This window comes from Syngnathus floridae, chromosome 18 (assembly GCF_059516105.1).
Source record: "Syngnathus floridae isolate MCC-2025c chromosome 18, RoL_Sflo_1.0, whole genome shotgun sequence".
In the NCBI taxonomy this organism is placed as follows: domain Eukaryota; kingdom Metazoa; phylum Chordata; class Actinopteri; order Syngnathiformes; family Syngnathidae; genus Syngnathus; species Syngnathus floridae.
In genome coordinates, this window is record NC_142430.1 from 3,901,394 (window position 1) to 3,927,508 (window position 26,115).

The window sequence follows — 26,115 nt, forward strand, 5'->3', positions numbered from 1 at the left end:
GTCTTTTTAGTGATTTTATTCTTTGTTGGCGTTTGAGGTCTATAGCTAATAAAAAAAAGATATCGGCGCTAAAAGAATCTGTAGAGATTTATGTGTAATATTGCGCTGACCCCTTTGGAAATTATAAACGCAAGAGGAGGATTGTGTGTAAGACTGGGTGGTGGTTGGTCCCAGGGCTGTGGACTCAGACTCGGGGACTCAGACTCGGTCGGACTCGGTCATTTTTGCCGGACTCGGTGCTGATTTTGACCGAGTCCACCGAGTTCGACAATAAAAAAAATACGTTCAATTTTATTTTCATCATGCTGCTGAGAATGCGTGTAGGAATACTGTCCACAGCCCTGCTTACGATCAAGGCGGCCACGTTGAGTTGCACTTAGGCTATTGTTTACATTATGTACCAATGTCAAAGACAATTAGGTCACCCAGCTTATATCATTGATGTGTTTCGATAGTTGTGGGGTAGTCACTAATTATTTGTGTTTGGAGAAATGTCTGAGCTATAATGGTGTAATTAATGATTAAAAAATATTATCTTACATGTCCTGTGTTTCAGAATAGTTATTTAATTGGGCGAGAGTGTGTGTTTAAGCGTTTTGCCTCATGCCAATGGCACTCAGGGCTAAGGGTGGGCTTCAATGACTATTTTTGTAAAGCCACGCATTTAATACCATGTCAAATAATATATTAGAGTGTAGGTTATGTTCCAATGTATCCACTTCTATCGGTTAAATTGTCAACCGTACATTTATGACTACGCCATGAGTGATCTACGTTATGAACTAGCACAACTCCGGTAGGGCAGGGAAAATGTAATCGATCCGACTGGATCCGATTGGAACGTCGCCTCACTTTTACGTCCGTGCTCTCAGCAAGGGATCCTATATAAGCCGAACCAGCCAGTGTGAAAGCAGTTGCGTTCGTTCTGCATATATAATTAGCTATTTTGTCCCTCGGATAATCACGGCATCCAGAAAGAGTCATGTGTTAGCCTTGAATAAAGACTAAGCAGTCACATGAATTAACAGAAAAAATGGACAGCCGGACTCGGACTCGGTGGTCAAGAGGCCGGACTCGGACTCGGTGCAAAAATCCGACCGAGTCCACAGCTCTGGTTGGTCCTATTCTTCAGAAATCTAGCGACACTAAAGTTGTTACGGCGCCATAATCGGACAGGCAAACAAATGGCAGTTAGCTCATTGAGAACATTCAAAAGACAAGCTAACGTCAATTTTCCTCATCAAAAACACATACTTTGTTTCTAAAAGTAAAAAATAGACCATCCCGGCTGGTTGATTGCTTTAAGGAAGCGTCACTTACATGTTAGTTGAGCTTCTTGTCTGGAGCTTGGTTGTTTACAAAGCGGCGGCCACAGCATCTGCCCAGACAGTTCGGCTCTCGTGCAGCGACGTCTGCTCCATCTCAAAGGCTCGGACCTCATCTGGTGAGATGAAGTTGGAAGAGAAACATTGTAAATATTATTGCTGAGCTTAAGAATGCAAACTAAAACACAAAGCCAACACACAGAAAACAAAAATCAAACATACTTGACCGACTGCCACTTGCAAGATGTTGGTGGGGGGGCATGCACATATTCAAAGTGCACCTGAACGTGGCATTGGGGGAAAAGACAAGCACAGATCAAGTTAGGAAACCCCCAGGGTGGACATTTCATTAAGAACACCATGTCAATTACTTTGGAAGTTTCCTTTATTTTCTGGCATTTGACGACAAAGAATGACCAGGGGAAAAAAATATTAAAGAATTATAGTGGTGGGATCAGCAAATCCTGATAACGCATGAAAATTTGTTCATAATGGTGATTTTATTGTTAGCGCCCGGACCGAATTTGCGGTGGCTTCACACGTCACATCTGAAATAACTTTCCGACTCTAGAAAACCAGATGTATAAAGATAGCTTGTTGAAACTGAACAATGTCATTGTCAGTTGCGTTGGACGATGTTTTGGAGGGAATAAAATTGTGTCGAAAAAGACGTACCAGCTCGGTCGGCTCCTTTTCTCGATTTTTTCCGTCCTCTTCACACAAGCCATTTCTTCAATTGATAATTAGTATAGTCTTCTCATCATTACGAGAGAATTCGGCACCAGGGACATCGTTCTCGGGCAGAATTAGGTTTACCTCATCCGTATACTGTTAGCATGCAGCTATCATGACCGACACGCGCGACTTTAAGCCCCTTAGCAAAAGTCTAGCGTCAGAAATATTGATTAAGTACGGTAATGTATATCTTACGGTATGTTATTGTAATTTTGTGTGAACAAAAAGCAACAAACCGTTGAAATGAAGTCACTCGGTGACCGTCTTGCTCACGCACCTGCTGTTGATGAACTTCCCGGCGCCTCCAATTGACCTGCAGGGAGTGACGTCACTTCCACCGGTTACGTTACTTCCTTGTTTGGAGGTGTTTGGGTGTTGTTGTCCGATGTAGGTACCATCTGCGATACAAAACAAAGTTAGAAAGAAACTTTTAAAAAATCAAGAACCACATTAAGTGAAAAAGGAAACATTTTAAAAAAGTCACAAGAACCAGAATCATGAATAAAAAGTCACCAACCATATAAAATACTGAATAACAAGAGAAAAAAAACAAGACAGGCACGTCACAAGTAAAACATTCAAGTCAATAAATGAATCACATCAAGAACGTCAATCGGAACCATGGCCCAAAATAATATTGAAAACACTAAATGAAGGTGAAAAGTGACGCGCGTGTGACAGCCGCGCCAATATGACATCTCATCCAAGTTCTGAGGCCACAGCTGCACGCACACTACGACATCGTTACTGCCTGAGTCAAGCTGAGTGGAATTTGATGGCAGCATGCACGCAGGAGTTCCGGGAAAACTGTGTTTGGTCTGGCCATCAACACACTTGAGGACATTTTTTTTTCTTGGACGCAGGTCATCGCTGGAGCAGTACGTGAGCCTGGGTCGAGCTCGGAGGGGGGGCTGAGCTGGATGGCAGGACTGCGAGCCGAGAGTGTTGGTGCACTTCCACATATGATTGGGGTCCATTTGTTGGACCCTTCCAGGTGGACCCGATCCAGAGCCCAACAGTTTATTCTTTTAAAACAAACCAGCGAGCGCTATAGCGACACCGACGCCTGGCACAGAGGAGAGGACAGGGTGTTGTCCTGGCCTGTGCTTCATCACTAATTCTTCAAATATGTGCGCTCGTCCGACTGGGCTCATAAAGCACGACATGCGTGTGTGTGCGCGGACACGCGCGCGCATTCATTACGCAAATCCGCTTATACAAGTGTTTTGTGTCATGTGTTTTTAAGGAGAAAAACAGCACTCTAATGTTTCATGCAAAAAGTAAAGAAAAAAGAAAGGAGAAAAAAATCCACTAATTATTCACGGTGAAATATGGGTGAAGAAGTGGGGAAATACCGCCTCTGATTTTCACAGAAGAACAGGGCTTGTTCTCCACCCAAAAATATAATTGTCATGATTTTTTTTATCACAAAGAAACAAAAATATGGTCCGCGTCTCCTCCCCACCCGCTGACGTCACAGGCGCTGGCCAATCTTTTAAAAGCGCACCAAGTCAGCTCAGCTTCACTTGGCCGCCAGCTTTCCAAGCTTCAATTGTCAGGACTCGCTCATTTTCTGTTCTCTTTTCACGCATGATGATCGCGCTAGTGCTCGCGTGCGCGCTGCTCGCCCCCGCCTCGGGGCGCTCCAAGCGCTCTGCCATCGGCTGCCCCGAGACGTGCGACCCGTCGCGATGCGCGCCCCCGCCCTCGCCCGCCGAGTGCCCGGCCGGGGTGGCGCTGGATGCATGCGACTGCTGCCGGGCGTGCGCAGCAGACGAGGGTGACCCGTGCGGCGAGGACGAGCGTCGCTGCGGCGACGGTTTGACGTGCACGACAAGCGACGGCGTGGCGGCCACGAGTACGGTTCGGCGCAGGGCCAGGGCGGGCGTGTGCGCGTGTGCCAACCCCGAGCCCGCTTGCGGCAGCGACGGCGTCACCTACGCCAACGTCTGCAAGCTCCGACGCGAAACCGTCCGCGCTCTCCAGGCCGGGCGGCCGCCCGTCATCCTTGTCCAGAGAGGCACGTGCGGCCACGGTGAGTTGCAGTGGTCGTCGGAGCGGGTGTGGGCGCAAATTTGTGAAATAGGGTGTGTGAAATAGCCAGCTTGGCTGCAAAGTTGCTACAAAAGTGTTAAGTTGGCATCGGCTGTGCGCGTGCGTGCATATGCGCGCCCAGACTGAACTTGTTGTTTCCGCTTGGAATGTTCCACATTGTTGAAATGACATCCGGTCACCATGGCAACACACTGTTGTCATTTTGCCATCTCGCAAGCAGTGACAAAGTCTCCAATTAAGCCAGCGGATTCAAACTGTGGTCGCCGAGGGTCTGCAAGCCGTAGCTGGCAGAAGCCCAAATTTCTTTGCAGTTAATCGCGTTGTGGTATTATTTCCGTTTCTATTGTTTCTATCCGGACTATACTACACTTCTGGTCTGAAGTTGGACCGAATCAGCCCCGTGACCCACTTTTGACATTCCTGCATGAGAAAAGTATTTTTCCTTCCAAAACTTTGAAGTGGATCCTGAAGGCCGCCGGCTGTTTTGTCGACTCGCTCGACAGAACTTTGGAGCCTGGAATGAGGTCTGCGGCGCGTTTGTTGCCATGACTCACGGCCGGTAGACGATTGGTCGATCGCTCGAATGTGGGTCAGACGTTATTTAACCCAGATTTGAGCAATTTTTTTTTTTTCCCGGTCCCTGTGCAAACAAGCCGGGATCCAGCGTCAACGCTTGCCCGGTGACTCAGAAATCTTTACCAGTTGAGGCTCGTCCGCCTCCAGATGGGATCAGATAGGCGTCTCTCTGATGAAGGCGGAAGAAACCGCCGAAACATGTCAGGTGAATAACCTAAAACAATTTGTTTGATATAAAAGAAACCAGTGAAGGGATCAGATAGGATCGGATTGCGGTTTGTGGCCTTCGAATTGGCCCGCCGACGTGAAAAGAAGGCCCTGGCTGAGATTAAAGTCGTTGCCACGTGCACGTCCTCACCTGACCTCATTCTGGAACCGTGGCGCTTACCAGTCAGAGCACGCCACTATCTGCGTCGCCCGCCCACCTTTCAGCTTAACAACCGATCAGGACTCACTCAGCCATCAACGTTTGCCATCGGCGTTTGTCTTGTCTAACACTTGAATGAAGTCAAGCGTAGTGCTATGTTGACCTCTGAGTGCTCATTGGGTAGCGGCGCCGCAAGCCCTGACGTCTGACATCCTTTCTCCAGCAGGTCAGAAGAACCCCGACAGCCTTCGCTTCAGGTATAACTTCATCGCCGACGTGGTGGAGAAGATTGCGCCGGCCGTCGTCCACATCGAACTTTTCCGCAAGTATGACGACCGAGTCGGGGTAGCTGGGCATCGGCATGCCATAACGATCCACCCCCTTGCTCACAGGATGGTTTATTCCAAGCGGGAAGTGGCGGTGGCCAGCGGCTCGGGTTTCGTCGTGTCCGAGGACGGCCTCATAGTCACCAATGCCCACGTGGTGGCCAATAAGCATCGAGCGAGGGTCCGCCGCAGCCGCCCCGAAGCCGAGGTTAAGGTCGGAGATGTGAAGTCCGCCGTATCGCCCGCAGGTGGAGCTGAAGAGCGGCGCCACCTATGATGCCAAGATCTTGGACGTCGACGAGAAGGCCGACATCGCCCTCATCAAAATCAACGTGCCTGTGAGTCGGGTACAACTTTGACACGCAGCTACACAAATAAAAAAAAAAAAGCCAGAATCACAATGAAGCTGGGGCAAAGGAGCCACACGGGGACCTGATGGGCCCAGTTTTACCTTTCAGACCAAGCTGCCAGTTCTGCTGCTGGGCCGATCGGCGGAATTGCGCCCCGGCGAGTTTGTGGTGGCCATTGGCAGCCCCTTCTCGCTGCAGAACACCGTCACCACTGGCATCGTCAGCACCACGCAGCGACAAGGCAAGGAGCTGGGCCTCCACAACTCCGACATGGACTACATCCAGACTGACGCCATCATCAACGTGAGTGACTGCACAAGACAAAACGGCAGCCCAAACCTACTTTGACCCGCTTTTTTGCGCTCCTCTTTTCCGGGGGCAGTACGGCAACTCGGGAGGGCCGCTCGTCAACCTGGTAAGTGCTCGTCCGCTCGCCGAGTCCTTTAGAAATGGGCCAGTGTGCGTACATGTGCGCCTTGCAGGACGGCGAGGTGATCGGCATCAACACGCTGAAGGTGACAGCGGGAATCTCCTTTGCCATCCCATCTGACAAAATACGACAGTTCTTAGCAGAGTCGCACGAGCGCCAGGCCAAAGGTACGCCCAAGCACGCATGGACATGTTTGTTGTTCTGTTGCCATTATTTTTTAATACGCTTCTTTTTGGTCAAGGGAGGAACAGCGGCAAGAAGAAGTACATCGGCATCAGGATGATGAGCCTCACACCAATGTGAGCGCACGTGCACGTACACATTGTGACCCCATGGCGGCGGTGGGAGACGCCCCAGAGTTGTAAATGCCACAACGTGATCTATACTCTGATTCGCGCCACTCTATTATTACCATGCCGGAGTGGCGCATAATGACAGAGCCCTGGAAACGTGGGACAAATGTGCTTGGGAACGCTGCAAGTGGTCATCGCATTGTCACCATCACGCCAAGAAAAACTTTGGGCCGCCCAGTAGGATTGGTGACCGATAGAAATAGAACAGAACGCTTCAAGCCTACTTCCATATTAACTTTCCACGGAAATCTTGAGCAAGAAACACAAAGGATCATTTCCTGTTGCAAAAAGTGACACATTTTTCTCCCCAGTCTGGCCAAGGAGCTGAAGGACAGACGGTCGGACTTCCCGGACGTCACCTCGGGCGCTTACGTCATCGAAGTCCTCCGCCGGACCCCCGCCGAGGCGTGAGTGTACCAACTTGATGGAAAATGACATAACACTCCGTCACGGGTCAGCAAACTCACGGCGGTCCGATGGTGTGTTTTTTGCGAGCCAGCGCCGGTGTGCGGGAGAGCGACGTGATTATCAGCATCAACGGCGAACGCGTGACGTCGGCGAGCGACGTGAGCGCCGCCATCAGGCGCGACGACACGCTACGGCTTGTGGTGAGGCGAGGCAACGAGGACGTCATCCTCTCAGTCGTGCCCGACGACGTCGAGCCGTGACGAGTCGCCCGGCGCCGTGGGCGGAACACCCGTCGAGGCTAAGGACGTCATGGACGGACCGACCCTCGAGACCACGCGTCGCAAGCAAAGACACCAAAGACGCATGTGCCACCAGTGGCCACTTGTGCTGGCTCAATGACTTGACTTGTGTTGGGGACTTGTTTTTACGTGTAGGACCATTTTTCAAGGATGAAAATACAATTATTTTTAACAGAATCTTGGTGGCGTTTCATTGCCTTTTGTTGTTGTCTGCATTGTTGTGAGCCACGGGTGGGTCGTCGGGCTTGGGGGCCGCGGGCTTCCCCTGCTGGAGGGCGGTGAGGAGCACTCTGTCCAGCTTTTGCTCCAGAGCGTCCAGGCGGCGGTCCACATGCTCCTTCAGACGCCGCTCCATTTCCTCAAGGCGGCGCTCCATGGACGCGTCTGCTGTCCTGAGGGACAAATAACAACGTTCTAGGGCTTGTAAAATAGTCTTTGCTGTGCTTTTATTATGATGCCTAAGCTCACGCTAGCCAACCACAACACGCCGATCTTTTAAGAAGCGCTTGCCCAGTTCACTTGGTGACTTGGGAGAACATTCCTGGTTTCTGCCTTTGATGGCAAACTAAAAATAAAACATCAGCAGAAGCTGGGCTGATCGGCAAAACTCTGTCACTCGCTCACCGCCACAAAAACTTTTTGGAAAGCCTGGGACAGCTGTGGAAGATTAGATAATGTATGACAAAACCTCACGTCCGAAAAAACAAGAAGGCGTTGACATAAATGGGAAGACTTGAAGCAGATGTCGGAGTTGATGTTTCTCCAAAATGTTTTCGCTTGTGCAACATATGATCCCGCAAGGAGACTGTAGCGCCAAGCCCAAACAGATTAACACCATGAGCTCAGCACATGAAACACGCAAGAAAAGGGTTGAGGTTGGGAGAACTGGGGGGGGTCAAAGTTGTTACATAAGGGGACTACAAAAGTAGATTGAAAACAAATTTGTGTTTGGAAGCATTGTCCATTTTTGTCGCCTCACATGTTTCCCACGAGGACAATAGTAGCAAACGCACGCCATGTTTTTATTGCAATAGCGGTAACTTTAGCATGGATGTGCGTAAGTTGTGTAACCTACTGTGTGCTGTTGCGCTCCAGTTTGAGTGGTGTCAGCTGAGTGCAGAGCTCGCGTAGCAAGTCGGGCGAGACAGCGCCCACACCGTTGTCCCGGCCGCCTGACAGGAACCGGCGCGTCATCTGGGCCAGCCGGTCATCGGGCGCTGGAGGGGCGGGCCCTGGCGAGTCCGCTGGACCCTGTGTGTCAAAAACAAGTCCTTGTCAATCAAGGGCAGGTTCGTGCCATTCGTGCGCAGCGCGCTATACGCTACCTGTATGGTCCCGACACACGGTGGGGTGGCCAAAGAGGACAAGAGTCCCCCGCCCATCAGGAGCGGCAGAAAGCTGCTTTGGTTCTGAGGGCAAGCACCATGTGGTGAACACAGTCGCATTTACGTTTGCTGCCATTCGTGGGCGTGTCGGTCATCTTGCGTGCGCTTGGCTACCTTCTGCTGGAAGTGCAGCATGGCCATGAGGTTCTGAGCCCCCGGCGAGAGGTCGCCGCCCATTCCGTTCACCAGACTCTGGACCTGCTGCAGGTCGATGGCGCCGGCGTCTCGGGGCGGGCTGGGCCGCAGAGGCTGGAGGGCCACCACCATGCCGCAGAGCAGCACGCTGCTTCGACCCGCCAGAGAGAGCAACTGAGGGGGGAGGGATTTGATTTTTGTTTTCTTTCCACAGAGTCCTGACTTGGACGCGGTTGGTGGTGTGCCAGGAGATTTTGGAAACGGTACAAAAGTGAGTCATCACCTTCACGTCACATGACGATGGCGTGTCGTCGAGGTCCAGCTGCTTCCTGTAGAAAGGTCCTCTGCTCACACACAACAACAAAAAGTCCAACACATGCCTCGGAAATCACGGGCGGGCGGCTTATTGACCTGTCGCCATCCTGGACGTGGTCTTGCTTCTGGCCCCGAACAGTGCCGCAGTATTCCCCCGTGGGCAGGTATACCTCCATGGTCCGCGCCTCGCTGATTATCGTCAGGCGGCCGATGGCGGCGACCCCGGCGAGGCCGCAGCTCAGCATCAGGACACAGGGTTCACTCGTGTTGTCATCCGCTCTCTCCAACAGGACACCGTCGCCTCTGAGACGCAGTTTAATAGATAAGCAACGGAAAAACATCACAGAAAAAAATCTTGCTATCTTCTTGGGTCTTGCACTGGCCCTTGGTGGCCAAACAACCAGAAGCGGAACATTACAAAAACAGATAAAAAATTGGCGGCTTATCGGTCTACTGGCGTTCTCAACCTAAGTGGCTTTCCTACCCGAGTGTTTGCATCAGCTTCTGTTCCTCTTCGCTGCCATCATTATCCGGCACCATGGCGTCCACCGTAAACATCACGTCAGCCGGGCTGCGGCCTTCATCCCGACACCGCCAGGCCGGTCCCATCTTCACGGCCACGTCCACTGTGGGGGATTGACAGGGATGCATATTGTTAGGATTTTAGCAATGTCAATACTCCTAATTGATGTCAATATTTGGCACTGCTCTCATTGATTTGTCTGTAAGTAATTTGATTGAAGATGTGAACAAGAAGATAAAAAAAATATTCATTTTTAACAACCATTTTTTTGTTGCAAGGGGTAATAACAAGCAACATCATGTACCTTCAATGTAAGCTTTTAACAAGTCAACAACTAACAAGTAAGTGAAGGTGATGCTGTACATTTAAGATGAATGCTTTATGTATTGCTAGTCATCTTTGTTTTGTTTTCCCTCGTTTAGCGAGAAAGAATGGGCATTCTTGCGTGCGGACTTCTGTGGTAGCTTTGCAGAAAAACAATACAACATAACATTAACGGCCAGGTATATTAGCGGATTTAACATAGCAAGCCTACTTACCGTGACTCGTTGTCAAAGCATGGTCACAAGAGCTGGAAAGAGCCGTTGAAGCTGTGGCATTAGCATTAGCCGTTCCATGTAAACAGTCAAACACGGGGCGGTCTTTTAGCTTTGTCCCGTGAGCACACTTCAAGTGCGTCATAAGGTTGCTTGTGTTTCCCCCTTGGCAGCAACTACTTTCTGACAAATGGTGCATTGAGCAGATTTTTCAGTCACTTTTATGAAGTTAACCCAAACCTTTGAAGGCTTCACTCTCACAGCTGACATGTTTGTTGTGAGACACGGTCGCAGGAGCGTTACGTCATCAACGCATGCGTCATAACTAATTGACGGTCGCTGAATAAATGAGTGGTATAGTTTAGTATGCATACCTAACCAGAACCATTTCAAATAGCGGCAAAAGAAATACAATGTGCAATGTGAATCATGAGAAAGGGTGACAAATATTTCCACGTGTGCCCACTTAGCTGACAAAAGGCCAAAAGGTCAGCAGGCGTCTTGCCTTACGTGCCGCTGTGGTTCATCCAGGAAATTGTCGCTTTAGATTTCACGCCACAAACACACACACAAAAGAATGAACCCTTTTTTTGTCTGGAACGAAAAAGGAAAAGTGTCACAACTGTTTGATTTTACATTTTAATTTCTAAGACGAAAACACAATAGCCTACAGCACGAGGAAAAAACCCGCCTGAAATCCTGTTATTGGATACAAAACCTTAAAAACTAGCAGTTTCCGCTGAATAAAGACAATGCAGATGATCTTGATCAAGAACATGCTTTTGGGCTGTGAATAGCTGCAACTTTTTTATTCAATCAATGCAGCCTGCAATTGGGCCATTTTGAAACAGGCTGGACCCTTCATGAGGAAGAGCACCTACTTTATCTATTGAAGTGGACAGTGGGGATATAAAGAAAATATCAGAGGAACAAAAAGGTTAAACACAGCTGAATGCGTATTACATATGCGAACAGGAGAGGCTAATGAGGCAATTTTTCTTTTGCTACTATTGCCGTTAAATGCGCGTAGGGTGGAGCATCAACAGCAGCATGTCGGTCATGTCGAGCTCAGTGACATCACTTGAAAGAAGAAAAGAAGAGGGAGCGATGGCAGGACATGAGGGCTCCTGGAGCCCTTCAATAGGCGAGATGGTGCTTCGAAATGTTCCGCAAGCAGCGAGGGAAAGACATTTTTGTTTGGGATGTGGCTCAAACTCCAGAAGATCTGAGTCGGTAGAGAGAGCAGAAGGAGATGGAAAAAGAAAAGAGAAGGATGGAGAAGCAGTAATCAGTAAGAAAACATAAATAAATACGACGGCTAAAATTGTGATTCATTGCTATGGAATGTTGTCAATGTTACAAGAATTGCAGCCCAGTCAAGTCCATCAGGTGAGCAAACTGATGTGTTATATATAAAGCCCCCAAATATTTAACCCAGAAATGCTCACTGAAAAAAAAATCACCCACGATAATGAGTGTGCACATAATTTTATATGTACCGTATTTGCCGGTGTATAAGTCTACTCGGTGTATAAGTCGACCCCCTAAAATTCGACGGAAATTTACGATTTTATGATATATCCTTTGCATAAGTCGAGCTCAATTGTTGCATTATATTAAACTTCAAAATTCAATCAGAAATATGCGAAATTTATTGACGAAATGTGTTAAAATTCCGGGAGGCCGTGCGCATGCGCAGTGGCCGGAAATAGCTCCAGCCGAGTGGATCGGCTGTTTATAAGCACCGCGGAGGAGATCGCGGAGCCTCATTCGACTTCCAGTGGCCGGCGAGCTCGCGCACGCCGCCCAGCACCACCGGGAGGCCGTGCACACGCGCCAAGTGGCCGGAAATAGCTCCCGCCGAGTGGATCGGCTCTTTATAAGCACCGCGGAGGAGATCGCAGAGCCTCATTCGACTTCCAGCAGCCGGCGAGCTCGCGCACGCCGCCCGGCACATCCGGGAGGCCGTGCGCACGCGCCAAGTGGCCGGGAATAGCTCCCACCGAGCGGATCGGCTGTTTATAAGCACCGTGGAGGAGATCGCGGAGCCTCATTCGACTTCCAGCAGCCGGCGAGCTCGCGCACGCTGCCCGGCACAGCCGGGAGGCCGTGCGCACGCGCCGGGTGGCCAAAAATAGCTCCGGCCGAGCGGATCGGCACTTTATAAGCACCGCGGATGAAATCGCGGAGCCTCATTCGACTTCCAGCGGGCCGCGCACTTGCGCACGCCGCCCGGTTCAAATTTTCTAAGTGCCAACGGCTCTTGCGCCATAAAGAGTCCGCCTCGGCTGGTTCCCCATGTCGGCCAGAACAAGTGAAAATTCGGCCTCTTCCCCTGGAAGTCCGGCCAAGTTTGGCGAATATTTTCTAAGTGCCAACGACTCAACCGCCGTAAAGTGTCCGCCTCGGCTGGTTCCCCAGGTCGGCCACCACAAGTGAAAATTCGGCCTCTTCCCCTGGAAGTCTGGCCAAGTTTGGCAAATATTTTCAAAGTGCGAACGACTCAACCGCCGTAAAGTGTCCGCCTCGGCTGGTTCCCCGTGTTGGCCACCACAAGTGAAAATTCGGCCTCTTCCCCTGGAAGTCCGGCCAAGTTTGGCGAATATTTTCCAAGTGCCAACGACTCAACCGCCGTAAAGTGTCCGCCTCGGCTGGTTCCTCCGGTCGGCCAGAACAAGTGAAAAAGTGCCAACGACATTCATTTAGACATGGCGATTGAATGTTTACGTACCGGTAGTTATTGTCGTTGCTTGACGCGCGATGACTCGCACATTCGCTCAATACCCAGTACTTCCCCCTAGCAGTCATCGTCGCTGCCTGGCTTTCGATGTCCGTTATTGAGGTGAGAATATTTGAAATTGTTGCTGAGGATGCGTGTTAATGCGACGAACGCTTTATAATGATTCAGTTTCTCGCTGTTTGATGAGCCTGACGGACGCACACCCACGCACAATGAGATGCATGAGAAACGGCCTTGGTTACCATCACATTTGAAGCGATGAATACGAAGTTAAATTTTATGACTCGGTGTATAAGTCGAGGTCGATTTTTTTCGGTCGATTTTGGATCGAAAAAGGTCGACCAATACACAGGCAAATACGGTATGTATTTTGAAGTTCAGGACTCAAAGGCCTGGTCGTACCTTCCTCTCCGGATGTTTCTGGATTCACAAGGATGCAGGCAAGAAGATGGAGAGAGCAAGAGAGAGAGAGACAGATGGGACAGTGAGCGGTGAGGCTCAAAACTCTTTTGTATGAGATGCTTTGCAGCCCTGGTGCATGAGTGTACTTACTTGAATCCCCATCCAGTGCCTCCCAGGACGATGGCAGCCACCAGGATGGCACCGGCCACCGAGCCAATGATGATGTTGGTACCGCTCGGACCTGCAGAAATTCATCAGTGGAAAATATATGCGTACACAGCGCCACCACTTTTACCTTTATATTGCCCCAGGCCCTCGGCTGGCGTGGGAATGGGAATGGGGTCAAACACGCTGCAGTCTTTGCCAGTGTAGTCGCGATCGCAGATACACTTCAGCTCGTTGCTGCACGTCTGAAAAGGGTTCCAAAGGTCAAATGCGATCATTAACCCAGAATATAATAGCGTGTGGCGGTCTTACGCCGTGATGGGAGCAGATGCGTGCCACGGACGAGCCGGGACACATGCTGAGATTGAAGGTGGTGACTTGGAGGCAGCGGCGCTCCAGGCACATCATGTCGGGCCCGCACGGTGTCCCGTCTTCCACGTAGCCCAAGTCCAAGCCGTCGTCCAGCACAGCGTGACCGCCCCTTTAAAAAAAACAACAGTTTTTTGTCTTCATTCATCCATATAGAGGATGTGGAAAATAGAGAGAATTGAATGCTCACCTGCAGTCAAGGTATCTGTTGTGATGATAGATAGTCAAACCGGTGAGTTTGCCCTGCAGCTCGCCAAAGCTGGGCTTTTGGCTCACGTTGGTGCACAGCAGCAGACCGCATAGAACGTCCCTGAATCAAAAAAAGGCATTTTTTAGCCTCGCTGCTAAATGGATCCAATTCCCCGTCTCACTCACTGCTTGTTACAATGCAGCCATCCCCGGCCGCCGGGCTCAGGACCGCAGTTCCCTTTCTCCGTGCCCTCGGAATTGAGTTTTTCGTAGCAAAATCTGTCAGCGGCGCCTGAGGGTGGGAAGCAAGTAAACAAGCAGGGGCGTCAATGGAAAATAACTCTTGTACAGCAGAGCCTTTGGCATAGCCTTACTGTAGCCCCACAGGCTCCTGCACTGGCTGTCTCTGGTCTTACAGCGGCCTCCGTAGCAGCGGCCCTGAGGAGGAGGAGGAGAGGGTCAAGGGTCACGGTGGAGGAAAACAGACGTTGGGCCGGGGCGACTTTACCCGGCTGGCCTCGCATGTGTAGCCATCCAGTTTATGGACGTTGTGAGGGCACTACCGGGCACAAAACGTATCATGTGGATAGAAAAAGTCACAATAAATCATTTCGAATCCTTTTTTTCTGGACCTCAATTTTCATACCTGGCCGGAGTCCCCTACGCACGTTTCTGGGATGTCACAGTCGTTGACGGCCTCGCGACACGTCACGCCTCTCAGCTCGTACTGCCAAGACGATGGGAGGGAAAAAAAAATGGTGCCATATGACGGTGTAAAGAAAAACACGTCAAGAACTAACCTTGCAGTCCTTGCAGCAGAGGCCGGTGCTGCACATGGCATTGTGGGTCAGTGTGCACTTCTTGCAGCAGTTTGCCCCGTTGCGGGTGCACTCCTAGCAGAAGAAACTTAGCCATATGTTTATGATTACAACACGCTCATGTAGATGGAAGGGAGAGAGGAGTTACCACGAGTGTGCCACAGTCGCACTCCTCACCCAGCTCCACGTATCCGTTGCCGCACTCGGGCGGGTCCAGCAGCTGCAACGTTCAATGTCGGTTTTAGTCCCAAAACACGACAAGATGGCAACAAAACTATTAGTAATATATTGCTTTGGCGCCATCCTCTGGCTTCTATCAGCGATGATTTGACTCTTTCACCTTGCTGGGCTTGTTGAACAAGCAGCTGCCGCCGCCTTGCTGTAGAAAGCGGAGATATTCGTCCACGCTGCAGCGAGAGAACTTCCTGGGGAGGTAGTAGCTGAGCGATACAAACAAATAGACAACAGTTACGTTTGTTTGGCTGAAAAGATTATTTGGCTCATTTGGACTAACCCGGTGTCCTCCATGATGCATCCCAGCCACGGGTCTGGACACCTGCAGTCTCCTGGAAACAAATCAAAGCAACCGTGCTCGGAACGATGATAGAACAATATTTAGCTTGAGATGGAGTCAATTTGTAACAATTGAATGAAAAATACAAAAACATTCCCACTGGCTGTTCTTGACGAGTGACTTAAGCCAACCTGCAGCAGGTCTGTCCTTATTCCTCAGCATTCCGATGTTCTGGCCCAGGCTTTGGCACAGCGTGATGGCCACCGGGCCCACGGCGCCATACTGAGCAAACAAAGCATGTTAGCTGGGTGCTGGCGATGGCAAGATGCTCTGAAGGCTTCACCTCATTGATGCCACCACCTCTGTTGAGTGAGCAGATTCCGCCGATGTAGGCGGCCTCGCTGCGGCTGCTCATGAACGTCCTCCCGCTGCGGGGAGAGTGAGGAAGATGATGCCTTTGGATGACGGTTGGCCGAGTGTCAAAACTTACGAGAGGAGGTGCACGGCGTCGCAACGCTCGCGGATGCTGGCCTTGCGGTACTTCATGAAGTCGCGCAGGGTCAGCAGGGCGTCGTCGCCCACTGCGATGCGGTTTTCCGACGACCACGTTTCCATGGCGACCAGGACGATGCGCGTGTTGAGCTGATCCTTATAGATCTGCACAAGTGTGACGAGAGTCCTCAGTCTTTCGTTGTTTGCTGAATCACTTTTGCGTACTATGAAAGAAAAAAAAAAAAAGAACTTGCTGCATCCGCCATGTTCACCACTGCTTTGGCAAAGTTCTTTGTGTGAGAAGTCGAGCGACGCTGCTGGACAAACTGAAGAGAAGAAACAGTGTGTCAAAAAAGTGCTGCAGTTTCAAAATGTCTTTTTGTTTTTTTTCTAATAAAGGTCATTTTAGTTGGAGTCACCAGTTCATGGTCATTTACGACCATCAGTTCGATGTATTTGGTCTCGGTCTGCACTGTGCGTTGACCCCGGCGCACCTGCAGGGGACAAAGTCATTTGAAAGGTAGAAGATGCAATCTTTTAAGGTTTTACACTTGGAGACAAATAGAATAACAACAACTGACTTGTCGTTTTGATCGTCTCAAGCTGTTGGCAAGCCTCTTCCTCGCCTCCAGGGTAGACCAGTCGTCTCCATCCCGCCTCTTCCAGTCTGCAAACAAGATGGCAGGAGAGCAAGGGGGTAAAAAAAAAAGAAAGGGCTTAGTCATCAGACGGGTCGGGTATTTTTGGTGCACGGAGTAATCAATAGCATAAGGGCCACGGAAGAAGACAAATAGAGGGGGCGGATAGAAATTGAAGATGTCCAATGTCAATGCAGTCTTTACCATGTAACGAGAATAAAATGATGCTGCCTTGACATTCTTCCTAAAACCCTGACCGGCTTAATTTGTGGGGGGGAATAAGTGACTTCCACGTCGGCGAGTTGTAGCCCTCCCTACCTGGAGGTGGAAACGGGAGGAGGTGGATGCGAGGCATGCGATACACGACATGGTCCGCCTGCGGAGCAGAACAAAAAGAAAAGTTAGATTGGATTTGATGTAAATATCTCAAATGTTATAAAAGCTTGTGTGAGGAGAGCCCGGCTGATGCATAATGAATTAACGGATCACTCAGCAGGCGGTCATAATGCATGGCGCATTGGAGCCGGGGATGAATACTTTATGAAAATCTGACATATAAAGCCAAGGACACAACTATTAGTGGGGGGTGAAGGGCTGCTATTGATCCGCCTCCCTCGTCTGTGTAAGTGAGCTCCATTACCGAAGGAAAATTGAGCTCTTCCGCTCTGTCCTACCACTTTTCACTAGTGCACACGATTGCACCTCGCCAAAGTACCGCAGGGCACCTTACAAAGACACCTCTCAGTTTCCAGTGGAAAATTCCAATGACAACTTTGAATGACTGAGAGGGGTTGGATGCCAATTCCATCAGGATTCACCTCGCCAACGCCCGCCGGTTCGATCCCATAGGAGACGTTCCCGTCGGAGAACATCCCCCTTGGATGAGTGACACACAAAATGCAGAAGGGTCAGGTCACGGGACTGGATGATGGATGTGTGCAAACTTTCTCACCTCAGGCCGCGGCAGGTGGACACAGCCACCCAAGATCGGGGCAGCCCTCGCAAACGCCCGTGGTAGTAACAGTGTTCGCCTCCCTGGGAAAACAATCAACAAAGTAAAAAAATTGGAGGAATGCCATCAATTAAAATACATCCGGGACTAACTTGGGACAAGTGGGGGGCTGGAGCACTTAGCCAGAGAGGGCTAATAAATAAACAGGGGGGGGGGGGGTTAGTGAAATTGCCTGACGCAGCACTCCTCGTTGAACTTGGAGGAGGAGATGCACGTTCTTCATATAATGTACACCGGCCGGCAAGGGCAGAAAAATATCAAATTGTCATGCGCGGCGAGCCCTCACCAATCAGTCACAACACCTTGCCAGTGGAGAGGACGTGCATTTATTATTCCGTTTATTGTCCTAATCTTTCTTCATGATCATTCCACCATTTGAAATAATTTTTATACACGCCAAAGCTCCTGCGTGTTTGGGTTTAACGCTGGGAAATAGAACCTATTTGAATTCCCCTCACGCCATTGCCGAATAGAGCCGCTGTGGCTTGCTGCTGAATACCATGACAACCGTCCACTGATTGGTCAGCTACACTGTGGCGGAGAAACACGCGTGCGGCGACAGCGGAAAGACGCGGCTATTGTTTAGTTCTGTTCCGGAAAAAGGATGGAGAATAGGTGTCGTCGGCTATTTAGCGCATCCTTCTTGATGTCCTCGGCGAGAGGGGTTACCTTCATCTGCGACGGCTGCCCGTCCTCTTCAAAGTGTCTCTCCACATAGTCCGTCGACAGGAGGTGACTAGATATGAGAGAAGGACAAAAACACCAGGGCCTCTTTCATTTGATTATCGGGTATCACTTAACACAGCACCAGTGCAAATAACGTCAATCGTGGACACAGGCCGTCACACCAAGGACACTCGGTCGAGTCGATGGAGTGACTTTACTTACTGGTTGAGTTCCAGGTCGAGGATAAACGAGCTGCCAAAGGCCTCCACCAGGAAGCTACTCTGGGCAAGATGCACGGGCTGGCGGGAGTGCGAGAGAAACAGCAACAAAATACAGGCGCTACAGAATATCTCTCAAATTAATCAAGTTATTTTGAAAAATCAACAGTTTGCAATTTTTTTCTTATCATTGCAATTGTGATTTAATATGCAAGAATATAAAGGTCATGATGGCGGGATAGGTTTTTAAAGCACCCACCAGCGCCCTCGTCGAGGAGTTATGGACGCGGGTGTCGAGGTGGCTGTGGAGCAGCTCGTCCTGGGAGTGGATCTGCTGCAGGAGCCTTTTGGGCTGCACCAGAACTTCAGTGGGGGGCTGCCAGCCCTCCCTCACACCTGCAAAGCAGATTAGTGTACTTTTTAAAATTTTTATAACAGTGACAAATTAAGAAACTATCTGCAGGATTACAAAATAAAATACAACTTCACAATCTTGTGACAGTTTACAATAGTTGCCTAAGAATAACAAATGCTTATTCGATGCAACGGTTTTCAATCACAGGACCCGAAAGGAATCACATGGTAAAAAAAAAAAAAAATCCCATTGCAAATGCAACTCAAAAGCCACACTCACCCGACACAGAGCACCGCGCAAACACTGCGGCGAACAGCAGCCATCTGACAGGACGCATGATGCTCACATAGTCCCCGCTGGTGTCCTCCTCGGTGCAGGCGCCGTCAAGTGAGCAAGCAGGAGGCGGGCAACAGGAGCGCAGCACGGTGGTGGACGGCTGCCAGCCCGAAACAACGCGGTTCCCGTGGACACCGTTTGAGCGCTCTCAAACCACGCGCTGGAACTCATAGAAGAAAAACTAAATAGTTATTTAATCTTCTTCCATACGTGTCTGTTCGTTTTGATGAGCGACAATGTGAGCGGAGGAAGTTACTTGCGGGACCAACTGGTGCAGTTTAGTATTTAAGCCCCTCGGGGGCAGTAGAGAGTCAATAACATGGCACATTAATAAAATGATCACATTGTTTTCATCCACATCTGCTGTGATGTTATATTAAGGCAAATAGGCATGTTTACATCAGCCTACCCCCAACCCCGAGTGTTTCACTCTCCCTTAAATCAGCCTTTAGATTGCAGGGAAATCATTTCAACACTCAAGTCATCTGTTCTATTTTATTTTGTTTAAAAAAATATATTTAAAAACACATGGAATTTCACTTTACATTCAGCAAGAACATTTGGGCCCACCTACAAAGTGTTTTTTCCCCTTTCCACGTTGATTCCATCCTGGAGGGAAGTGTGAGGGCTCCACTTTTCCCAGCACTTTGCATGTCTGACCATCGAGACAAGCTCAATTGGGATCTGCTCCAAAGCACTTAGACTAATTGAGTAATGACTCTTTCGGGGAAAAAAAAAAAGTGCGTGTTTCCAGACAGCTGCTCAAAGATTGATGTCAGCACAACAACATTGAGAGCAGTTTTGCGGATGACAAAAATAAACAGACAAACACGCAGCTGTAAACATGTTTTACAAGACCATGCATGGGGTTCAATGAGTTCATAACAATGGTCCATCAAAGTGCAGTCAGTGAAGTACCTCAACAATTTGCACCAGCGTCCTGGAGAAAGCCGAGGGTTCCCCCGCAGGGGTGGCTGGCCGCAAGGCGGTGTGCAGCCGCGACTCGTAGCTGCTGTCGCTCATCCACACGCACGGCCTGTGGATGAAGTCTGTGTCCGGCTCGCCCGCTGCCGCCGCGTCGCTCGGGCCCAACGGCGACCCGGTCTGCGCGGAGCCCAGGCTGGTCAGCAGCTCACGGTCCCAGTCCGAGTCAGACGAGGCCGGGGAGAGGCGCGCTAGATCGGGGATCAGGGCTGGGTCGATACACAACGAAGTGGATTGTTGGATGTCTTGGCTGGAGAAGCGGGACGGGATCTTTGGAGCAGGCGACCATCTTACTTCAACACTGTGACCCAACAATTTGAATGGAGAGAATTGTCTGTCTCTCGTGGGAGGACACATTAGAGAGCCTGCACGTGACTGTACCCCTTGAAGAGTCGTCCTCGCAGAAAAACACAGCTCAGCCTGCATAACGACGTGACCTTCTGATCGTGAATTGTCCTTTTCTTCTATCCTTTTCCTTTTCCTACAATCGCAGTCGCAGCTGGAATTGCGACGACGTTTTCGGGGGTTTGGAGTCGCCGGGTGAGATTGCTTAAAAGGGCATGGGGTTTCCTTCACTTCTGTATTGGACACTGCCACAGAAGGAAGCAAGGGGAAGAAGACAGGAAACGATTTAGACACACTTAGCGTTGTCTCCATTTCACATTGATAATCTCCATCGGAATTCTGAGGACTGAGGACGGGTGGTTCAGAGTATAAACTGCGGGTCTCCGTGTCCTCGGCGGAGAAAACTTGCGGGCTGAGGACCGGTGGCATGGAGTACAGGTCAATAGACAAATCTTCTGCAGCAGGGCAGAGGGAGCGCGCTGGAGGAAAATGGACTTGTGGCGCCATGTCCAAAACAGCCAAGGGCACAGTTGCTGCGTGGGTGAGGTCGTCGGGTTCGGGGCACGGGAGCTCGGTGGATGTCGTGGCTGGAATCGGGATGAGATCCAGTTCCTCGGGTGATTTCACGGACTGAAGAGGAGATTTCTGAGCAGGTGCGGGGAAAGATGATTGTCCTTTCAAGGCTTGAATTTCATGCTCCAACTCGGCGTCAGTCAGAAGCTCAAGTTCACAATTGGCCGGGATGGGCAGAGCAGTTGGTGGCCTAAAAACAAAAAATCAGGTGAACAAATGAGCAGCAATTTCTTTCAAGTGACCGTGAGCGCAGCTCACCTATTGGGCACATCTTCAGCTTGCTTTGAAGGATAGAGGTCGAATGCGGGAAGCATTTTGCACACCAGCTGCTCCAAGACGTCATAATTGGAAGTCTCCGTGGCAAAGGCGCGATGCTGATCAGACTCCAAGTGCTGCAGGAAGACAAAAGCGAATCCCCCCCAAGTTCCAAAGAAGTCACAGAATGGTTGAGGAGCATATTCTCACCTCAGGTAGGTTGGTGAAGGAGCGAAGGCAACATTCACAGTAAGAGATGCTCTTTTTGCGCGGCGGCCAAGGCGACAGGGTTTGAGATTTCCCCTTACTACGGCTTTCCACTTTGCTCTTTGGCCTGATGGGGGAAGCGACGACCCAAGACACAACCATCAGTACATGTTGACGGCAGAATTCATGGAGAGGTAAGCAAGCCAATTTGCAGGACCAACCTGGACGGATGGTCTCCTTGCGCCGTCTTCTCAAAGCGAGGAGGGGGCGGCGACTCGAAGGGACTGAATCGGCCCAAGTAGTACAACGAGGGATAGCTCATCGACTGCATATTCAAGGGCTTGTACTTCCTGTTCACATCAAACAACGGCAATTATTATTATTAATTATGACCGTGTAGACTTTAAGTATCCACCGTACACTCACCTGCTGACATCTTCAATTTTGAGGTAAGGCAATCGCAGAGGCTTAGCTGTCAAACAGAAAACATATAACGTTCAAGCAGATGACATCTGACAGTATTATGACATTTAGCTCAACTAGACGAACCTTTGACAACATGACAAGACGACTGCTTGGTGGAAGTCCTCTGCGGAAAAGGCACACATGCAGTTGAGGTTCTGGCACTATTTTTCACTCTTAGTACCTAATTCCGTTTGAAGTTGCTCACATGATTTTCCTCTCTTACCTCTGCTCGGCTGGATTTCATGACACGCTCGCTGTTTAACTTCTTCAAGTAAATAAGAACATCTGCGATGACATTAAGGATTTTTGACATTTGGAGGCCTCAACCTGGAAGATGCCTAAGCACTGGCACTCGCAGGCGTCATCTGCTGGGCGCTTAGGTTCACTGCATCAAATTGCATTGCACTCATTTGGGGTGGCAAAAGGAAAGGATACCATCCACATGGACAATGTGAACGCCCCACGTATGGGCATTAGTCAACACGCTGCTCGCCTGCAGCCGCTCCTTAAAAACAGAATTAAAATGAATTTCTGTTCAGGAAAAAAAAAAAAAAAGTCTGCAGATGAGCGACTTACATTGTTGCGAATGGCTTTTTCAAGCAGGGCTTTTCCTCGGCTGCCGCAAGCCTGGAGGAGACAGTTGGAGAGTAGGAGTGGATCAAAATATTGACAGCGTACAGATTAACTGATACATGTGGCGAGTGGCCACATTTCTGTCAGGCGCATTAATAAATGATCCGGGTGATACGTACCACTGGCCGAGGAGTGGGCGGTCGCCGCTCACTGCCTTCAAGAACACTTTCTTGCTGCTTGACGGGCCGCCGAGGCTCATCGCTCCCCCTTTTGCATCCTGGGAGCTTTTTCTCCTCAGAGGCTTGTTGACTTCCCGTAACCACAAAGCTCACGTCTCTGTGAAGGAAGCTCTCCACGCTCTTTGGAAAGAAAAAAAAAGGTTCAGTCAGTTCCTGTGCGACTAACATAGAAAGGCACAAGACCTACCCCTCCAAGGAGTGATATGGCTTCCAAAAGCAGGGCTGCGGGACGTTTCTTCACATTGTCCAGATAGAAGGTTTTCCCTTCTAGCTTCTTATTTCCAGGATGAAGATCTCCTAACAATCCTGGCTGCAGCATGATATTCCTGTTGGTGCAGGGTTAACATAGAAAACGGTTCACATAACCAATAAGAAAACATTTTAAGTTAACAAGTATGATCTCTTAGCATCAAAATAGCTGTTACATTTATTTTTAAACTTGTTTTGAGTGCATACGAGAGTGTTAGATATTAATGTTATGTTGTTTAAGACCAAATAAAAGTGATAAATGATTAAACAGCGTAAAAGTATCAAATTAATACGACAAAGGCAGTCGGCTGCTAGCCAACTGCTAGCTTACAGAGCGGCTACTTAGCTTGTAAGCTGCAACTTCGACTAACCAAATCGTCAAGTTCACTGGATGTAAAACGCTGTGTTGGACTCACATGTCTTTCGTGTCACCGCGAGGACTGAAATTTGCGTTACTTACCTCTGTGAAGTTTTCAGTAGAAGATTTCTGCTTTCGTTTAGGGTTCCTAATAGTAGACGGACACTCCAGCTACCGCCGATTTTTTTGAAAACATCGGCGGAGAACGAGTCACTTCCGGCAAAATGTTGCATTTGAGTGCCTCCTACAAAATAAAGATTTTCACAACTTCGAAGGTGACATGGAAATAGAACTGTCTATTTTTCTTGGTTGACTTTAGTTGGTTTGTGGGCAAATTTTGATTTCTCATTAAGAGAACTGCCCAACGTCAACAAGAGTTAATTAATTTGCCAACTTTATGTTTGGAAAATAATTTGTAAATTCATGTGCACACGGTTTCAATCTAAAGTTTTTACAAATGTGTATATATGTGTATATATTTTATATATTAAATCACTGTTGAGAAAAACTGATTAAAATATCTAACACGTGACTTGTGCTCCAAAAGTGCAATTGAATATGAAATGCACATATCAAAAAGGCCGCTCAATAACAGCAACGCATTGCAATCCAAATGGTGCTTTTTTAATCGCGCCGTTGACAGATTAGCGCAGCTTCCAGCGGATGACGCCGATGCGAGTTGACGTGGACCAAACCCGCAATGTCCCAGAGCCATCTGCGCCTGTCAGCTTGGCCAACATCAGTGGTGCAGTCTCCACACTGCCGTGACACATGTCACAAACTTTTACATATCTGCTCTTTTTCGGCACAGTGCTGCTGGGAAACGTATAAAAATCGTTTTTGCCAAAGAAGCTAACGAGGTTTCTCAAATTGAAGCGGAGGCCGTAACCGGATAAGCATATCGACATACGCTGGGTATTTAATTGATACGTGCTGGTAATGTCTAGTCTGGGAATCCCGACTCATCACTGCATCAGCAATTTAGTGTGATCGGTCGGGCGAGTGCATTTCTGAGGCGGAGCAAACCTGAGCAAATAGACGAACCAATCGACAGAGACTGGATCGTCCGGTCCGGACGTGACCCCCCCCCCCCCCCCCCCCCCACATCTTTCTAAAAAAATCCTGCCAGGAATAATGAAGCAAGTCAGCAATATTGCAGGCTGCGTTGGATATTTGAGGTGATTGCGGTTACTCAGCTGACGTGAACTTTGAACCCTCTCCGATCAGCACTTTTGGCAAGGCAATCCACCATGGTGCTTTTACTGTCATGAGGAGGGAGGGAAGGGTGGCGTCTGCAGCTGCGAGTCAGCGGCTAAGCGGCGCTGCTTAAAGGCAATCATGTCAGTCCGCACAGGCCACCCGTTCCAAAGTGGACCTGACGGGCCGCGTGGGAGCGTCACACACCACGACATTTGTGAAGGCTTACCATGAAATGATGGAATGTTAAAGAAATCCAATAGAATGTCAAAGGACAAATGGATTTTGCATCCATCCAATGGACATTGTGCTGCTCTTCTGGTCTATGTGCCTTGGCCACCTGGGGGCAGTATAAGACAGACATACAATCACAGTTTTTCTGCCAATATGAGTTATTCTCCGCAGAGGATAAAGAAAATGCCGGCCTGTGTGCATTGTTATCTGAAGCCTGAAATGTGTATTGCACCGCTTGTGTTCAAATATGTTTGAGAGTGGACGTTGCGAGGAGGTGGTGGCGCCAGCGTGCGCGCTGACAGGAAGCAGAGACAAGGACAGAGATACTGGTGTCGTGTTAGTGCCCAGCGTGTTCAAACGTGACGGTAAGGACGCTAAGCTAACTTGACAGCACCTTCTCGTCCACGCTTCCCTCTCGTGGTACGCGGCGGGCCCGCTCTGTCATGGCGGCGGGATCCGGGCCACCCGGCCTGCGGACAGCCAGCCCCCTTCAACGTGCGTCTGGTCACCTCGTGTGCTCATTTCTTCCGATATGTGAGCTACTCGAGGTGATCCGAACACTGCAGTGAGAGGAGCTGTCACTTCACGTGCACGTCGAAAAGTGATGAGCTTAACATGGACAACACGTTAGCTCCTCAAAGGCACAAAATGGGGGAGCTTTCCTACTAATTAGCCTGCGTTGCTTTTGTTTTAGTTTCCTATTGAATTTTACCTGACTTTTTTTCTTGAATTCCTCCAGATATAAGATGTCACAGATGGTGGGCATCTAGCGTGACTGACTGACAGACAGACAGACTGTCATTCTCCAAGGTCACCTCAAATACCAATCACACGCACACACAACGGAATGGACCTGAAAGTAACAAACAAAGTCCCAAAAAGTGCGTGGCGAAATATCCTGACAGGCGGAGGTTTCAGTAACACTGACGCAAGCTAATGAGAGAGCCAGAGGTGAAGCCCACGACGACCCGTCGCCCGGCGTTGGGCGCCGCTGATTGATGCGCTCCGGTCAAATGAGGCAGCAGCCTGAGTGATTTGACACTCGTGTGGCAGTGACACACGCTAACGCTCATCGGTGTTGATGGGCCCCGGTCGCCGGGGCCCGCCCGCCCCACTTATTTTTAATCCCTTGTTCTTTTTTATTCCTGCCTCGGCTCTTCTCGCTCCTCTCCTTGCCACTTCCGATCAGGGTCGGGGAGAAGGAAGCCCTCAGGTGCTCGCTTATTAAGCATCGGGAGACAAGACGAGATGAAAGTAATAACTGGAAGCCGGCGGCCGGCGACCGGGTGGGCTTTCCACCGTCTGACCAAACTACAAAATACACATTGGCGAGCATTTGGACTTTTACACGACCTGCGGTGTTTTCATTTTCTATATGTGTGTTTTGTACTTGAGTTGCGTGCC

The 26,115-nt window shown here is 49.6% G+C and overlaps 4 protein-coding genes across 6 annotated transcripts; 1 reads left to right on the forward strand and 3 right to left on the reverse strand.

Moving 5' to 3' along the window:
- Window positions 1–3,567: 3,567 nt before the first annotated feature.
- LOC148382281 (serine protease HTRA1B-like) lies at window positions 3,568–7,401 on the forward strand. 3 transcript variants are annotated; one of them, XM_088360508.1, is made up of 10 exons: window positions 3,568–4,095; window positions 5,282–5,384; window positions 5,451–5,565; window positions 5,633–5,731; window positions 5,843–6,037; window positions 6,117–6,149; window positions 6,217–6,331; window positions 6,406–6,463; window positions 6,829–6,924; window positions 7,017–7,401. In XM_088360508.1, the coding sequence occupies exons 1-10, from the start codon at window positions 3,651–3,653 to the stop codon at window positions 7,183–7,185; spliced, it is 1,428 nt and encodes a 475-aa protein (XP_088216634.1). In that variant the 5' UTR covers window positions 3,568–3,650; the 3' UTR covers window positions 7,186–7,401. The 3 variants fall into 3 exon arrangements, with proteins under 3 accessions (XP_088216634.1, XP_088216636.1, XP_088216635.1); XM_088360510.1 differs by having other exon boundaries at window positions 5,285–5,384; window positions 5,633–5,722; XM_088360509.1 differs by having other exon boundaries at window positions 3,569–4,095; window positions 5,633–5,722.
- Window positions 7,344–10,432, reverse strand: c18h10orf88 (chromosome 18 C10orf88 homolog). Its single transcript, XM_088360511.1, has 8 exons — window positions 10,122–10,432; window positions 9,544–9,685; window positions 9,156–9,362; window positions 9,028–9,088; window positions 8,724–8,918; window positions 8,550–8,633; window positions 8,300–8,475; window positions 7,344–7,616 (listed from the first exon to the last, which is right to left on the reverse strand). The coding sequence occupies exons 1-8, from the start codon at window positions 10,315–10,317 to the stop codon at window positions 7,415–7,417; spliced, it is 1,263 nt and encodes a 420-aa protein (XP_088216637.1). The 5' UTR covers window positions 10,318–10,432; the 3' UTR covers window positions 7,344–7,414.
- A 2,803-nt stretch (window positions 10,433–13,235) lies between these two features.
- Window positions 13,236–19,247, reverse strand: LOC148382283 (disintegrin and metalloproteinase domain-containing protein 11-like). Its single transcript, XM_088360667.1, has 26 exons — window positions 18,976–19,247; window positions 18,601–18,737; window positions 18,346–18,422; window positions 18,127–18,193; window positions 17,398–17,480; window positions 17,264–17,321; window positions 16,764–16,821; window positions 16,389–16,474; window positions 16,227–16,301; window positions 16,062–16,133; window positions 15,806–15,972; window positions 15,659–15,743; window positions 15,507–15,597; window positions 15,316–15,367; window positions 15,142–15,241; window positions 14,950–15,021; window positions 14,784–14,876; window positions 14,630–14,710; window positions 14,492–14,542; window positions 14,358–14,421; window positions 14,170–14,275; window positions 13,985–14,104; window positions 13,738–13,906; window positions 13,556–13,670; window positions 13,411–13,501; window positions 13,236–13,278 (listed from the first exon to the last, which is right to left on the reverse strand). The coding sequence occupies exons 1-26, from the start codon at window positions 19,031–19,033 to the stop codon at window positions 13,236–13,238; spliced, it is 2,271 nt and encodes a 756-aa protein (XP_088216793.1). The 5' UTR covers window positions 19,034–19,247.
- Window positions 19,248–19,513: 266 nt separating this feature from the next.
- dbf4b (DBF4B-CDC7 kinase regulatory subunit) lies at window positions 19,514–23,537 on the reverse strand. The gene is made up of 12 exons (XM_088360846.1): window positions 23,383–23,537; window positions 22,861–22,999; window positions 22,614–22,793; window positions 22,438–22,488; window positions 22,297–22,366; window positions 22,085–22,146; window positions 21,946–21,985; window positions 21,823–21,868; window positions 21,618–21,746; window positions 21,400–21,523; window positions 21,193–21,326; window positions 19,514–21,124 (listed from the first exon to the last, which is right to left on the reverse strand). Exons 1-12 carry the CDS (start codon window positions 23,511–23,513, stop codon window positions 19,939–19,941), a joined length of 2,292 nt encoding a protein of 763 aa, XP_088216972.1. The 5' UTR covers window positions 23,514–23,537; the 3' UTR covers window positions 19,514–19,938.
- Window positions 23,538–26,115: the final 2,578 nt, after the last annotated feature.